Here is a 17,406-nt window from a genome sequence, read left to right on the forward strand (position 1 = left end):
CCTCATTTGTATGCGATTTCCTTGATGCATGCCCATTTCTTACCAATTCGCTAAGGAATCGGTAAGGGAAGGGCTTTAACGTTTTTGTTAGTGCATCAGTGCACACTAATGTCCATTAATGTCCTAAACTTTAGTAAAAGGATTCTCATAATGCATTCAGAGTGTTACTGCACAATAACAGAATAGCTCAGGAGGTGTTTTACAAAGGCCCATTACTGTTTTTAGCATGTGCTGATGGAGGAGTAGCCTAGTAGTTAGTGCAGCGGACTTTGATCCTGGGGAACTGGGTTCAATTCCCATTACAGCTCCTTGTGACTGTGGGTAAGTCACTTAACCCTCCATTGCCCCAGGTACAAAATAAGTACCTGTATATATGTAAACCGTTTTGAATGTAGTTGCAAAATACCACAGAAAGGCGGTATATCAGATCCCATTTCACTTTCCCCCTTTCCCTAATGATTAGCACAGACTAAATGCTAGAGATACCCATATATGGGTGTCTCTAGTATTTAGTGCATGCTATTTTTAACACTCACTAAAAATGCTAGCGCACTTTTGTAAAAGCACCCTTCAGTGTGATCAGTGGCGTAGCAAAGGGCGGAGCGGTGGGAGCGGTCCGCCCTGGGTGCATGCTGCTGGAGGGTGCAGAGAGCAGCCACGCGCCTGTCGGCTCCACTGGTTCCCTGCTCCTTCTGCCACAGAACAGGTTACTTCCTCTCATAGAATACTGACTAGCGGAAAAGTAAATACCAAGATTTGATGGCGGGCAAGCACTCGGTCAGAGTTTGGGCAGAATGTGAGGGGAGAACACAGATTCCCACGGAAAAATTACCTGCTAACATCTAGATGCAGTTACACCAATTATAGGGCGGGTTTAAGTGATCGCCTTTTACTATACGTATATTTTTGGGCATTTGCGCAAGTATTCTATAAAAAGTAGGTGTTTACTTTTCTTTATAGAAGAGGCTTAAAATAAGTGCAATAACCAGTGCCTACAGTGGGTGCCCTGTTATAGAAATACCCTCAGACCCTCAGAATGTATTCCTTGCGTTGGTTTAGTGGCAGTGCCCGGCAGGGGGACCTGGGTTTGATTCCTAGTTAAGTTCTTCCACTACCTAGCAGGGGCGTAGCCAGACAGCAGATTTTGGGTGGGCCCAGGCAAGAAGTGGGTGGGCACCAAGTGTTCTTCCCCTCCCCCCAAAAAAATATCTAAGCTGGTGGGAAAATGTTTCTCTCCACCATGGCAGCCTGCAGCAGGCATGCGCTGAAAACTGAGCATTCACAGGTGCCAGTAACGTGGAGCACACCATTTTCATTACCATCAGGGGAAAATCTTCAGCTGGTAGAGCTTGAAATCCCCATCAGCTACTGCTAAACATGTGCTACTGTTGGGTGGGCCTGAGCCCTAAGGCCCACCTGGGGCTATGCCACTGCTACCTAGGCTGAGGATGTTCTGCAAGCAGGGAGCCACAGTCCTTGTACAATAGTGACAGCTAATGGTCAGATTTACCTGCAAGATGGAAGGTCCCAGAAGTTCCTAGGACTATCATTGCACTGACTGGACTAAAGTAAGTTGGGAGGGGGTATAAAATAGGGAGAACATCCCCAGGTAGGTGCAAATATAAGCTCATGGCATCAGATCCTGACCTTGGTTCTGATCAAGAAGTCCGAAGGAGCAGGAGGAAACTACTAAGTCAGAAAATATCCAGAATGCCTTACAGGGGGCAGAGCCAGATGATTTTAAAAGGATAACAGATCTGTTATATAGCAGGCATTGGATTTAGGCAACACAATTATATGCAGGACCTTCTGTTAAGTTGCTCCCAAAACATGAGAGCAACTTTTGGCAAGTAGACACACCACGTGTAAAATATCTGAGACCAACTTACAAAGTTTCTGTTTATGTTCAGTAAACATCTCACATAACATCTACTAAATTATAAAACTAAATAAATATATACCTCAGAAAGTCTGACAAGTTTGTGCTATTGCTTAATAAACATATTAATAAATCTCAAGAAATATTTGTATATTTGGGCTACTCATGTCAAATCCAATTTGTAGCTAAGGCAATAACATCTACAGTAGTGCCCAACTGAATGAAGTTATTTCAAAGACTTTTTTTTTTTGGTTAAGTACATTTAACAAGCGTGCACCTAATGGAGAAGCTGCATCTGTCTGTTTGTCCATACCCAATCGTGATAGTGAAGATGTACGTGTAAGGCAGTGGTGAGCTAGTAAATGTTTAACAACAGGCTCTCTCCTCGGTCCACCTCTGCGCCCCTCCCCGTCCACTTCTGCACCCCCCCCCCCCCCCCCCAAATTGCAGAGCTGGCTATAGCTGGGGAGAGAGCCTGAGGGGGGGCAATGCATTATTCCAGGAAAAAAAAATTGAATGATCCCAGGTTCCAATCTAATTCATGTTTAATGTGGGATAAAATGCCATAAATAAGTAAATAAATATAAACTTTTAATGTTGAGCACCTGGTTCTCAAAGTGGACATATTCCAAACACTATAATGAAAATAAAATGATTTTTTCTACCATGGTTGTCTGGTGACTTTGTTTTTCTGATCTTGCTGGCCCAGTATCCGATTCTGCTGCTATCTGTCCTCTTAACTCCGTTTCCAGGGCTTCCTTTCCATTTATTTCTTTACTTTCCGCCTTTCTTCTTCATTTCTTGCACTACATCCGTAAGTAAAAGCTGGGTCCTCCGCAGACTTGACTGTCCAGTAGATCCAGCTTCTGCCCATTTTCTTCATCCATATGCAGTTTTCCTCCTCTCTTCCTTTTCCCTCATCTCATCTCCTTCCTCACTCTTCCCTCCCCTCCATCCATGTCCAGCATTTCTTCTCTCTCCCTTCCCTCTCCACAATCCATGTCCAGCAACCCTCCTCTCCCCTGCCCTCCCCTCCATCCACCCATGTCCAGCAACCCTCCTCTCCCCCCTGCCCTCCCCTCCATCCACCCATGTCCAGCAACTCTCCCCTCCCCTGCCTTCCATCCACCCATGTCCAGCAACCCTCCCCTCCATCCACCCATGTCCAGCAACCCTCCTCTCCCCCCTGCCCTCCATCCACCCATGTCCAGCAACCCTCCTCAGGGCCACCGAGAGACTGAGCCCTCCCTGGGGCCGCCCCCCCCCATTCGCTACCACTGTCACCTCCCTCTCCTGCTCTCAGGCCGCCGGCGCCTCAGTCCCCGGTCTCCATCCGCACACCCCCTGCCCCGTTGACAACCCCCCTCCGTCCGCCACCGGGCCCCCTGCATTCAAATCGGCAGCACCTCACCTCTGTGTGAAAGCGGCAGGATTGCCTCCTTTCGGGCCCTCCCTCACTATGTCCCCCCCTCACGGAAACAGGAAATTACATCAGACAAGGGCGGAACACAGTGAGGGAGGGCCTGAAGGGAGACGATCCTGCTGCTTTCACACGATGGTGAGTCGCTGCTGATTTGAATGCAGGGGGCCGGTGGCGGGGGGTTCTCAACGGAGCCGAGGGTGGGCAGGTGAGACCAGGGACTGCAGCGCCGGCAGCCTGGGAGCAGAAGGAGAGACAGACCCAGGCGCCGGGCCCCCCTTGGAGGCCAGGGCCAGGGAAATTTTGTCCTCACTGCCCCCCCCCCCTAGGTGGCCCTGCTTTCCTCCTATGAATTTCTTACCCACATAACCCTCTATCTCCTTCACTCCCCTTTCTAGCCCTCGGTCTTGTCTCACTCTTTTTCAGTCTATCTTCTTCTTGCCAGTACCCCTGCTTTCTCGGCCTTCTCTCAGAATATCCATTCAACCCTCCCTTCCCCCATCCCTTCTCCACTCTATTTTTCACACCTTCCTCTTGCTCTCTCAGCGCCCTCCCCTCCCAATTTGATCCCCTATTGCTTTCTGTCTCTCTTCCATCTCTCTAGCAATCCTTACTGTCTTTCTCACTCAGCTTTTACAGAAGTCAATTTGACAAATACATTAACTAGAATCACAGTGTACATGATAGCTCCAATGGTGTTCAGAGATGGAAATCATGGGCAATTATGTTCTGGTCTTCTACTGTATCAAGGCACATCCTTTTTTAATACCAAAACTCTATGCTAACAACTGCTCATCCCTGCACCATTCCCCACCAAGCCTATTAGCATTCCAGGTGCCCCCAGCAGAGGTATCAACATCATCTGAATCTATCATAATGGTATCATGGTACCCAAGTGATGTAGCGAGTGTTGGTTATTTAGAAGACTGCAGACTTCTCTGTGAAGATCAATCAAATGGAACTCATATCTCCTAACAATTGGTGTAGGGGAGTACCATTCACAACCTTTTCCAAAAATGATGAGGCAGTACAAACTAGAGGACATAAAATGAAGTTGCAAAGAGGGAAAGTGAAAAGCAACATCGGGGAATATTTTTTCATTGAGTGAGTGGTGGATGCCCGGAATGCTCTTCCAAGGGAAGTAGTGGAGTCAAAATCAGTAACAAATTTCAAGAGTGTAGAATAAACACAGCATTTCCCTATTTAGCACGAAGCAATTCTATAATGTGGTGTCTTGATTTAGGCACTACAAAGGGGGCATGTTTATCAACAATTCTATAGCGGCACTTAGATGTGCCTAAATTGTTACAGAATACTAATGCAAACCTGTATTCACGCACTAAAACTTAGGTGTGACTCTTTATGCCATGTCAATGGTAGATGTAAATGGTTGCACCTAAGTCTGCCATGTGACACATGCAACATAGTATTCCGGCACCAAGCCCATGGTCCACCCATGTTTACGCCCACCTTGGAGTTATGCACTATAGTACTTAGATACTACTTTATAGAATAGCACCTAGTGCACTTATGCTCGAAAATGCCAATTAAAGGCACCTTTGATACTTGTATGTGGGGAATAGCTCTAGGCACAGGCTTATAGAATTGCCCCAATTGAGCATTTCTACAGAGTAAAACTTAAATAACTTTCACATTCTAAAGCATTACAAAGAAGTGCTTGGGGGTGGGGAAGGGGCAAAGAGTGCAGTACACACCACCAGGCATCAGTTACAAGCCTAAAGACAATAGGGGGCGGAGGGCTAACTCACCCAGAGTCATAGGGACAACTCTGTCTGCCTTTCTGGGCAGACTGCATGGGCCATTCTGGTCTTTATCTGCAGTCATTTACTAAGTTACATTAAGAGCACTTGTGCTGTTACATCATAGATTTTCATCTTTTGAAGAGGAAAAGTGATTGTTTGGTCTGGATTGTAAATAGCAACTCTTTTAGTTAGCTCTTGAGTCTAATAGCTAGAATGTAAGTTGCTTAAGATCAAGCTAGCAGGCATTCTATAAAAGCTCTATCACAATTCATCATATTCCCCAGCCATTGAGTCAGTGCTTGTCCTAAGTTCCCACAGCAAAGGCCACCAGCCAAGACCACAAACTGGGTACCAATACACTATTTTCGTTTCCAAACACAAACTAGAGCTTGTGTCATACACCTCCTGAGTAAACAGCCATGCACAAAACAAGCAATAAATCAAGCAGACGAGAAGTATGGTAACTGACCAGGAGCCCATCCCACTGAGAGAAGGGAGCCCAGTCTATTTCTGTTTACAGGAGAATCTGTTGCAGCTATCTGAAAATGGAGTACACAGAGACACTTCGTTCTAACAGAAACTACCAGGCAGAAGTGGTATTACCGAAATCTGGAGTTAAGTCTTGCTGGAATTGATTTGCCAAGTGGTCAGATTTTACCACTAAACAGGAAACCAATTTAATGTCTGACATCAACTTTTCACATGAGAGAAATGGTTCTTTTATTAGTTTTTCATACTGTCACTTTTTTGCCAAAAGAAATAAAAAACATAACCATAAAATATATACTTCATCAGCAAGTACTGTTAATGAAACTAATATTGCAGTAATATTCAGTGTTTACTGTGGTATACTTACATTACCAATAAAAAGATACATATGTACAACTTTTCCACAAATAAGTATTCCATATATTAAGGGGCATTATATACCAGGAAAACAAAATCAGTCAGTCTAAACTGGGCAATTCAGGTTGTTTTCATACTGAAACTCCTCTAAATGGGTAGTATGGTATAAAGGAAAAAAAAAGTTGAGTCCCCAAAACATAATTCCTTTCCACCTTGCACATGGTCATTCGTTAGGGCTTTTGGCAATTATGAGATTCCAGCTACTGGTTTATTAAGGAAACCTTTTAGCTACTCTCGTGCAAATCACTGATATCTGTCAGTAGAGACCACTAGGATTCTAAAAACGTATTTCTCTCTTCTATATGTCAAATTGAGGAACTTTCCAGACATGGAAGGGATCAGTAGAGGTGATGTCAGACTTAGGTACTGTCCCTTTTTCTCCAAAGGAGAGGGCCAGAGTATAAAAGAGGGAATCCAAGAAAGGCAACCAGGAGGCCTCTGCTCCAAAGGGTATCCCAGGCAGAGAAGAGGCCTTCTCTTCCAAGGTGAAAGTCTCTCCAGAGCACTAAACAAAATGTATAGGAGAGTGAGGATCACACAGACAAAAGGAGAACTGCTTGGCCCTGGACCACTGTTTCACCAAAAAAGACTTTTGTCATTTTTCCATGAAGGAGAAGACATGGCATTTCTCAGTTTCCTCCGAGAAGACGAAAAAAGAATCACTAGCAGATGCAGTGGGAGGCCAAAGGTTTGCCGTGACTGACCAAAGACCCTAAAGTGATGTTTTCTGAACAGTGTGTTTATGCTTTAATGGGTAATTTTCACTGAAGCCTTGAACTGTGAACTTCCCAGATTTTGTCTGTGACTTTCTATTTTTCTACCTATGCTTTTTGTTTAATCTTTGGACTTTAAATACAATTCTCTGGTTTGGAACAAGAGTCCAGTCTATACTACATTTTTGTGAGACTGAAAAATGCTATGAACCGCTATGTGAAGAGTGATGAGGAAAAAGCGAATGTGCTAAACCAATACTTCTGTTCAGTGTTCAAAGAAGAAAATCCTAGAGAAGGACCACGATTGGCTGGCAAAGCTACATTTAAGAATGGAGTAGATATCGTACCGTTCATGGAAGAAAGTGTTTATGAAAAACTTGAAAAACTGAAGGTGGACAAAGCCATGGGATCGGATAGGATCCATCACAGGATATTGAGGGAGCTCAGAGAGGTTCTGGCAGGTGCTGTTAAAGATTTGTTTAATAAATCCTTGTAGACAGGATAGGTTCTGTGGGACTAGATAAGAGCAGATTTGGTTCCTCTTCACAAAAGTGGTAATAGAGAAGAAGCTAGAAACTACAGGCCAGTAAGCCTCACTTTGGTTACTGAAAAAGAAATGGAAAAATTATCCCTCACTCAATCACTTTCTTTCCTTTAGTCCTATCAGGCCAATCCAGACCAATGGGTTGTGTCCATCTACCAGCAGATGAAGACAGAGAATGAAAATAGTTCTCTAGTAAATCACCCCTTAAGGGTATTGTGCTGCACAGAATGTTCAGTATTTCGACTAGCCAAGCAATGGTGCTCAAAATTCCCCTGGTGACCAATATTGAAACTTTAAGACCAAATGCCTCAATCCAGTCAGAACCTTACACCATTGCAGCATATACTCCACTGACATGTTGATATTTCACTGAGTCAGGAGACGTGTGACATATAACAGGGTAGGAAACTGAAAAGTAGAATCAGTGATATCTGAAAAATATAGCTTCTAAGAATAAGAAAATTAATCAACCAGGGAGGGATTCTGGACTGGTCTGATAGAACTAAAGAAAAGAAAATTATTAGGTAAGACATCCTATCAGACCAGTCCAAACCAATGGGATGTAGCAGAGCAGTGTCCCCAACACAGGGTGAAAGTAAAAGATTGAAACACTCAAAAGAGAGATAAACTAGAATAGCCTTAGAGATCCTTCCCAACAAAAACCAGTAGAAAAAACCAAGACCAATCAGAAGGAAAGGGTATGGAAGAGGAGAAGCAACTGAGTCGCATAATAAGTAGAACAGAAAATAGCATTGAAAGATAATGGAAGAGATGCATAAAGCAAGAAACAAACCCAACTAGTAATTTTTCTTGAATGGGTCTTTGAAGGAAACAGCCTAAGACCAAACCATATCTATGAAGTGAATATTGTAACTGCAATAGAAGACCTGGAGGAGTTGAATATCCAGAAAAGGGAATATAAGAAGAAAGTATCAGGAGCTGAAAAACCACTGGGCTTCCCCATCTATATCTGTGACAACCAGGAAAATCCAGAAGAAAAGTGAAGAATCACCCTTCACTGAGAATAAAGAAGGGAAACCAACAAAGTCTAGATAGAATGGCTATGAACTGGTGCCAAAGAATGCCCTATTCAGACATGAAAATCCAAATGTCAACATAAGAGCAAGAAGAGTGCATAAGGGCCCTGGGACTTATCATAAAATATGACACACTCCCAACCAAGAATGGAAACCTATTAGGCTTAGAATTAAACCACAATATCAGAGGCTTCCTGAAGTGTATAACAGCAGTAACTAATGTCAATGCTATTGAGTTAGCTGTGCAAAACAGCTAGATTGTAGAATCGCATGAAACAGGTGGTTTATATAGCCTGAGCCATGTGGGTGACTGGTGAAACTGTACTAAATAGTTATGCAGAGTAGAATAGGCACAAAGAGGAGCATTTTCGATATGACATCTAAGTCTGATTTTGGACGTAAAATCTGAATAGGAAAGAAGATCATTTTCAAAAAAGAAAAACATCTATCTTTTCTTTGAAAATACTGCTTTGAACAAGACTTTGTGATTTAGATGTTTTGTTTTTTGGTACATTGTCAACCCCCTCCCCCCCCCCGAATAGGTGCAAAACATAGAGATTCATGCCACTGGGATGTAGGAGGAGCCAGCATTTTGGTGTGTAGAGTCTGAGCTCTTTCATTATAACTTGGGGAGCATGGGTCAATTTTAGCAGACAATGGAAAAGGTGCCGGTACTCAGTACCCCCAAGTACCCCCTCAAAAAAAGCCCTGTATATCAAGCACTCCAGATTTGGAATTCCTTACCCCTTGAACTTAAAACTATGCCTACATATCTTTCTTTTCGCAAAAACCTAAAAACTCATCTTTTTACTGAAGTTTATTGATTTTCTTTATGAGTTGTAATCCGCTTTAAACCAACTTTGTTGGGAGTTGGCGGACTATAAATACTGTGTCATATCATATCTGGTTAGTGCCAGCACCTCACCGCTCTATCCAGATCCGGGTATTCAGCAGCAGCAATTATTTGGATACTGCCACTGACTATCCAGGTTTTTCCACCTGTGACAGTGTGGACAAAAAGAATCTAGTATATGTATGACCACATTCTGAATGTGTATTACTTCACTATTTAACTATAAAGAGCAGGGTAAGCTGTTAGATGACCCAGAGATCTTTAGGAATGGAAAAACATTGTAAGTCATCTTAACTTGGGAGCAATTTATGACTCCAATATATTATGGATAATCTGATGGTCAAGGGGTGAAGGAGACTATCACAGAGACTATGCAGTCATTAGTAAACTAACCTATGCTCCTGTAATAATGAATCTTTTTTATGTATTCTTTTGATCCTTTTGTGTTCAAGATGCCAAATTCCCTATATAAGGAACTGGCCTCTGTCCAGAATTTAGAACATACCTGATTTGCCATTAAGCCTTGTATGTTCTCATATATTGATATATCAATAAACAATTGTTAAAATGAACACAGGCTAGTGTTTTTATTTACATTTCTACAACAGCAGGCATTTAACAAGACATTGGCCACTGCAGGTTCAATATTACACAAAAGTGTAAAGAAAATAACTGTTTTCTCATAACCAAAAAGTAATACTCACAGTGAAATGAAGAGGCAAGAAGATCCTGGCCTGCTCTCAGAGGTGATGAAGCCTCTGTGGACTGCTCTCGTGACAGCACTTTCTGCTCATTGGTATAATAGTTGGGTTTAATGACATACTGCTGACTTTGTTCATGGTGAAGATTCATGGCCAAAGTTTGTGCCGAAAGAGATGCCCTGTTTAAAAAGAAGGACAAAAAAGGGAAGGCAGAGTAAATAAAATAAGCAAAACAACCATGAATTACAAAAGATTACAAACACAAAAGCAATTTTCAAAATGATTTACAAGGGAAAAAAAAGCATTTGTCTCACATAAAAAACGAAACTCACTCGCCTTCAATGTGTCTAAAAGTTCACAAATTGTAAAACAATGCACAGACTTTTAGTCGCATTGAAATAAGGCATTCCCAGTGGAGTGTTTAGACTGCACAGGGGGGTAGACTGCAGTTTCAAATCCATGTACGTACCTTTCAAATGAAATTCTACCAGAACATGCAACTGACTGCAGAAATTTTGAAGGTGAAAGTTCTCACCAAGACCAATACAACAATCAGAAAACACTAGGCAGTTGCCTTCAGCGGAAGCTTCTTGAGGGGGGGGGGGGGGGTGCCAAACAGCAACTGCACTCAAAACAACAGGTCCTGACAACCAGACACAAACTAAAAGAAACAGGGGGCACTTCTACCAGCAGGGAAGATGAGTTGTTATCAAACTGCTCATTTACCCAATTATTCTGGGAGGGATGATGTTGGTGTGATCATGATTGTTTGTGAGCCCAAGGGACTTGGAAGTTAATTGGGGGCACAAAGCTGAAGGTTTGCCTTGGGTACCTCATACTCTTGCACTAACCCTGGTCGTTGTATACTTTATCTTTGAAAACTGGTGAAAACGTGATTAAAGGTCAATACAGACTTTGCACCAAAGGAGCATTTTGAAAAGCATCCTGTAAATTACGAGTGAGAAATGCAGAACAAGAGGCACAGATCTTCCTGCTGGAATATATGTATAGAAAAACAAAGCAGATCTAATGAATTAAAAAACAGAGAAGTGGTTTATTAAACAGTTACCCAACATGGCCACGTTTCGCCCTCAGGCTGCATCAGGAGTAAAAACTATAAAATAAAAACATACATAAGAATGTTCTTATTTACATAATTAAATAAAATAATTAAAAATATAAATTAAAAAACATAATATACAAAACTTAAAATACTTTGCTGTGTACTCACATACAGAAGACAGGTGGTATATGATAACATGTATGTGGAGAAAAGGAAGATAAAACTTTCAAATCAGTGCAAATGTCAGTGTTACATGCAGTTCATTGCTAAAAATACAATAGCCATGGGATCCAAGATGGCGTCGTGACGACCTGCCGCACCGGCAGCTCCCGGATTTTATTGTGTGTCACTTGTTGAAGCGGCTCCTTGTGCCTCAGCTATGGGGAAGAGGAGAGGGAAGGTGCAGGAGTTTCCCTCGACTCCCACTGCGACCCAGGCTCCGACGCAGACGACCCTCGAAAGATTCAGAATTTTAGCTGGACCCATACAGGCGTCTTCTCCTTCTGTCGGAATTGACGGTTTGGTGTCAAGCAAACAGTGTAGACGGGGCTTCTCTAAGCCCTGTTTTGCGAGTGGCACCATCACAGCCAAGAAGTAATGCAGCTATGGTTGGTCCTGACCCCGGCTATGAAGAACCGGGTGAGCAGGGAGGGTATACTTCCATAGCAGCGGAGAATTTGATTTTTGGTCAGGAGATAATATAGAATGCAGCACAAATCTTACCTCAACAAACAGGGAGTACTCTCTACTGTGACAAGGCTACATCCCCGATGTATAGAGTGAAGCAGCAGAACCATGAACTACATATCCCAGAATGCATTTCCAGCCCTAGCAGTGAGATCCCAGGGGATAGGCAAGCTGGCCACATACCGTCTCTGACCACAAGAGGGAGGGTGAATGAAGGAGCCAGTTCCCGGGACCAGCAATCTGTATATCATGCTGCCCACCTGTAATAGGGAGGGGTGGGCTGAGAAGCAGGAGGAGGATTGGATGGAAGAGGGAATTAATCAACCTGAGCAGGGGAAGAAAGCAGAACGGAATGGGAGCTTGAGAGCTGAGGAAGGCAGCCCCTGAAGGTTTGGAACCTACATGGTTTTGGGAATTTATTTTGGTTTAAACCCTGCTTAAGTAGAGAAGCCTGGTTTTCTTTTGGGGAAACCCTGAGTGGTGGGGGAATTACTACCCTGTTTTGAAACCTGATTATTGTGAGAACCTCTGAAGTTGGAAGGCTTGTTTATGAAGGAGGGCGGCCTGGTGGGAAGAGGGGTTCAGTTCAGGAGGAGAGGAGCAGTGCAGGCTGAAAATCCTTGGGCAAGAGATGTCCCTAAAGAACTGAAGCAGGCCGAAATACCTTGGGTGGAAGGAAGTCCCAAAAGTATTGAACCTCCTGAAAGTAAAGGCTGCTTGGTGATTAACACTGTGTTGAGGGGAAATCCTGCTTGTGGGACAAGTACTATTTGTTTGCTACTGACTGGGACCAAAAAAGCAGGGATTTCCAAAGGGCTATTGCATTCCCCTCAGGGAAGGGGGCAAAGTCTTTGTGTAATTGGCTGATGTACTAAGCAAGGCAGAACAGCCCTGCCTGAGAAGCAAGTCTCTACTCTGAAGTGAAGTTTTGTTTATGAATCTGGAAAATAAAGGAATGTTTTTGAAGTATTTCCTGGTGGCAGTTTTGTGAAGTTCTGGCTATTCAGGGGAGGCAGCTTCCTCCCCCATACTGGAGCAGCGGGCCCGTTTACACTACCAAATATCTAGTTCGGTTACTCCTGATGTATCTATTCGGGTTTTTGTGAAACCCACCGTTGTGACATTGGAGTCACTTTGGGACCTTACATCTGATATGCATTCCTCTTTAAAAAATTTGACTTTGAAAAATACTAAGGATATAAAAATCTTTGCCTGAAGCTGCTCTTCTCCAAGCACAGGAAACCACCCAGCAGTATTCTAAGATAAATTCTCTAGAGACTAAAATTCACTTTGGAATCGTTGGGTACAGCTTCAATTTAGGATAAGAATTTTATACATCGTCGGTTGGAGTACTTGAAAAATCAAGTTAGGAGACATAATTTGAGACTGCTCAACTTTCCCAGGTCGCCTATAATTTCATCTGTAGATATGGTTAAGAAATATCTGATTAACCCTTTATTGTCCAATGTTCCCGTAATAAGCCATAAGGGAACAGATTGATGGGAACACTGGACACTAACCAGCTGATTTTCAAAAGAGAAGGGCGCCCATCTTTCGACAGGGACACCAAGTGTTCGTCAGAGACGCCCTTCTTTTTTCCATTATCGGCCGAGGACACCCATGTGTTAAGCACACCTCAGTCCCGCCTTCACTATGCTTCCGACACACCCTCGGGAACTTTGGTTGTGCCCGCGACAGAAAGCAGTTGAGGACGCCCAAAATCGGCTTTCGATTATGCTGATTTGGGCGACCCTGAGAGAAGGACGCCCATCTGCCGATTTGTGTCGAAAGATGGGCGCCCTTCTCTTTCGAAAATAAGCCTGTTAGTCTCACACAGCATGAAACATCTTATGTTCAGATGATTGTTGTATTTGATATTTGTGTTTTGTTGTCTGATTGCTTGAAGTTGGTTAAGTACCCAATATGTTTCTAAAACACAGTTTTTGCAGGGTCTAAGTCAAGTAAAGCACAGAGCAGTATGTCACAAATACACTGGCAATTGCACATGAAACACTGTGTTCTATCTGAAAAGGAGCATAGTAAAAGCAAAACATTTAGGATGGGAATTCTGGGTCTGAGCCAATGGATCTCAGTTTTATCATATAGGTTATAAGCAGCAGAAAAGTGAGAAGCATCTATCCACTAAAAATGTCTCATGACAAGGCATTGGAACCACTTCCTGGCCATTTGTTGCTAAAAGATAACTACTACTACTACTTATCATTTCTATAGTGCTACAAGGCATACACAGCGCTGTACACTATACACAAAAAGACAGTCCTTGCTCCAAGAGCTTACAATCTAGATAAGACAGGTAAACAGACAGAACAATTAAGGGTAAGGGAATAAAGAGGGGAGGATAAAAGGACAAGGCAAGTGAGTTAGGAGTCAAAAGCAGTGGTAAAGAGGTGGGCTTTGAGTTTGGACTTGAAAACGGCCAAAAATGGGGCTAGACGTACAGGCTCGGGAAGTCTATTCCAGGCTTGAGGTAAGCCTAGAAAAATATCTATTATCCATGAAATGGGTTCAGAAAATAAAGTTTGAATGCAAATATTCTAGATATCACCGGTAACTAACTTCCTTTCTATGAAATTATAAATCTTGATCGTGAAGGGATCAGTTAAATTCCCAGTCACATCCATTATAACCCTGCATCAAGTTCCAGACCTCATTAAGGGGTCCTTTTACAAAGGTGTGGGAAAAAGTAACCTTGACGCACCCTTGTCCCACACGCTAAGGCCACTTTCCACTGCATCAATAAAATGGCCAATTTCCCTTTTTAAAAAAAAAATTAATAGCCACATGCTAGTGTTGCCATTAGCACATGGCCATTAAAACAAATTAGCGTGGCAGCACTTACTAACACCTCATTTGTAGGCGGTAAGGGCTCACGCGCTAATCATTCACTAATCAGTGGGCACGTGGTGCAGTAACTGATCAGTGCTGGCAAGCCCACTCTCTGCCCCCCAAAATGCCTCCTCTGCCAGAAAATGAAAACATTTTTTAGTTTGCGCACGCTAATATCAGACTTACCCCAGGACCTCCTGCAGTAAGTCCTTTTAAGCTGTGGTAAGTGCATGCTAGTGCTTACTGCAGCTTAGTAAAACAACCCCTAAATGTAGCCATTTTCCAAATGAGTGTTCTGGATAATATCCATCTCTATTATTTCTCTATGTAATGAGCCCAACAAGGTGACTGATATCCATTGGGGCCAGTTAGGCCTAGGCATATTGAAGGATAGTGCAGTCAGGGAGGAAGACAGTACAATTACTATGGTGGTCCATAAGCAGCACTGAGGGTGTATCTTGCAGTAAGTGCCCTTCCAGCCCCTCCCCATTAAGTCAGAAGGATAGAAATAGAAAAGAACTGAGAAAGAACATCTCTCTATATAAAAGGCAAAACCAACGTTCTATGAAGCCTCCATCCGGAAGTGTGAAGGGGGCGAGATATCCGGTTTCCCTATGAGTGTCTGCCCCGCACTCTCTGTAACACAGTCAGTGAAGGAAAACAGCAGAGCACGAAATCAAATCGCTGGCTCTGTAACAGTGAAGGACTCAGAGGGGGGAGGGGAGAGAGGCCAGAGGGCACGGACACACACACTCCCACATGCACACAGAAGAAAACATTGCTAGCCCCCGTTTCATTTGCATCAGAAACGGGGCTTTTTTACTAGTGAAAAATAAAATAGCAAGTTTAAATGGAACTTCACTCAGATAATTTTGAGTCATCTTTGAGAGAAAGATCTCAGACAGTGATGATGCACCAAGTTTTTTCCATGACTGCATTATTAGTATGTGGTAAATCCCCTTTTCTTTTTAATAGGGATGTACAAAGGGCAAATATTTTCAGTTCTATTTTTATTCATTTGGGCTTTCATGGAATAATTTCCTAGTTGTTATCTGCATCTGTTGTTGGGGGAGGTTGGATTTTTGTGGATGCACAGCATGTTACATTTAGTTAATAAGAACTGCTATGCTGTGTCAGACCAAAGGGCCATGAGGATCATGTAGGCGGCAGGGGCGTAGCCAGACCTGGCGGTGGGAGGGGCCACAGCCCGAGGTGGGGGGTCACATGCCCCCCCTCAAAGTACCTTGGCTGGCAGGGGTCCCCAACCCCCACCAGCTGAGGCCTTCTCCGGCGTCGCCTGTCCTGCTCTTTCTTCCTCCTCATTTCCTGAATGATCAGTTTCACTTAACGGAGCGTGTACCGGGATTGCTGTGCTCTTTTACCCGAACTCGGTTAATATCATTTACAAATCATCGGGAGATGAAATAATTTAAAAATGATTCCGTTTGCTCACCATTTTTTTTTGTTTTGTTTTATACGCTCTCACAGTTACTGCAAAACATCAACGAGTTTAGTACTTTCAATCAACCTTAACTTACTTTGTACCACTTCAGCTAAAGAACACACTTAAGACATACAACATAATTACTAACTCTTACTCACAAAAGAGGAAAATGACAGAAGCAGAATTTTAAGCAAGTTACACAACAGGACCAAGCTAAGAACAAGGAGCCAAGCACAAGTCGCCACCTCTTCAATGTTGCATTCGGCACCTAACCTCTATACCTTTCAGGAAATCTAGACTGCCCCAATTTGATGACCCCCTACTTGACTAACTGTACATTTGTCCTTTAGATTGTAAGCTCTTTGAGCAAGGACTGTCCTTCTATGTGGAATTGTACAGCGCTGCGTAACCCTAGTAGCGCTTTAGAAATGTTAAACAGTAGTAGTAGTAGTAGATGATAAATATACCATCAATCACACGTCTCAACAACTGCACACGCACACAGTAGCTTTCACCTCTTAGTCCCTCCCGTAACCTCAGGTGCACTGTAGCCTGCAATTTGCAGGAAAACACAAGAAAACTGATAAAATCTAATAGACCACAACAGCAAAGGACCCCCAACCCGGGCCCGGCCAACTCTAAGCAACAGATTATTAACTTTTACACCATTTTGAAATATGATACTTCAATATTACTCCAGGCATGTGAGATTAAGTAGCGAATCAAAACAGAAGGCTTTATTTATTACCAGCAATTCAAACAAACCTGATAAAAAGAAAAGCTAATTGATTTTCTCCCACCCTCAGTAGTTCAGTAGTCTCTGGTGGGAGGGCACGAGTGTGACTAGCAGCCTCACCTACCCACACAGGTAACTCTGTTGTGATGTGAAAGACATTGTAAGGAACAGTTGTAGCCAATCAGGGGCGAGAAGGCTGTCAGAGCAGGTTAGATCGGTGAACAAACAGGAGGTGGAGAAATTCGATCTGGTTTAAAGCAGGAGGTGGAGAAATTCGATCTGGTTTGATCTAGTTTCTTTAGTGTGCAGGATGTGAGGAGGAAGAGAGAGCAGGAAAGGCAACGCGGCGGCACCAGAGTCCAGCGCTGGACAAGACAAGCTGGTGGGGGTTCGAGACCCCCACTAGCAAAGCCAGGGGCCTGGAAGAAATTTGGAGGGCCCAAGCCCCCATAGCTACACCACTGGTATGCGGTGTGTCACATATTTGACCATTAGGTGTGTTCCAACAAAAAAATGTTTGAGAACAACTGAATAGATAAGGATGAACTGGAGTAAATTTTAAGGAGCTTTGACGTTAGCTTCAGAACTTTTAGTACAAGAACAGTGCTGGGAGACTTCTACAGTCTGTGCCCTGAGAATGGCAAGGACAAATCAAACTCAGGCATACATATAAAGTATTGCATACCATGTAAAATGAATATCTTGTTGGACTGACTGGATGGACGGTACAGGTCTTTATCTGCCGTCATTTACTATGTTACTATGTAACTGTCTGAGAGCCTCAGGAGCATTTAGAAAGCAAAATATGCAGAT

The 17,406-nt window shown here is 43.2% G+C and overlaps 1 protein-coding gene across 4 annotated transcripts in view; it reads right to left on the reverse strand.

The window, feature by feature from the left end:
• LTBP1 (latent transforming growth factor beta binding protein 1) overlaps positions 1-17,406 on the reverse strand; it is a 565,328-nt gene that overhangs the window by 387,172 nt on the left and 160,750 nt on the right. For all 4 annotated transcript variants that reach the window (XM_030196510.1, XM_030196508.1, XM_030196509.1 and 1 more), the window contains one exon: positions 9,820-9,995. In XM_030196510.1, coding sequence (XP_030052370.1) covers positions 9,820-9,995 — 176 coding nt within the window. The remainder of the gene's footprint in view (positions 1-9,819; positions 9,996-17,406) is intronic.

Source organism: Microcaecilia unicolor, chromosome 3, assembly GCF_901765095.1.
Source record: "Microcaecilia unicolor chromosome 3, aMicUni1.1, whole genome shotgun sequence".
Classification (NCBI taxonomy): domain Eukaryota; kingdom Metazoa; phylum Chordata; class Amphibia; order Gymnophiona; family Siphonopidae; genus Microcaecilia; species Microcaecilia unicolor.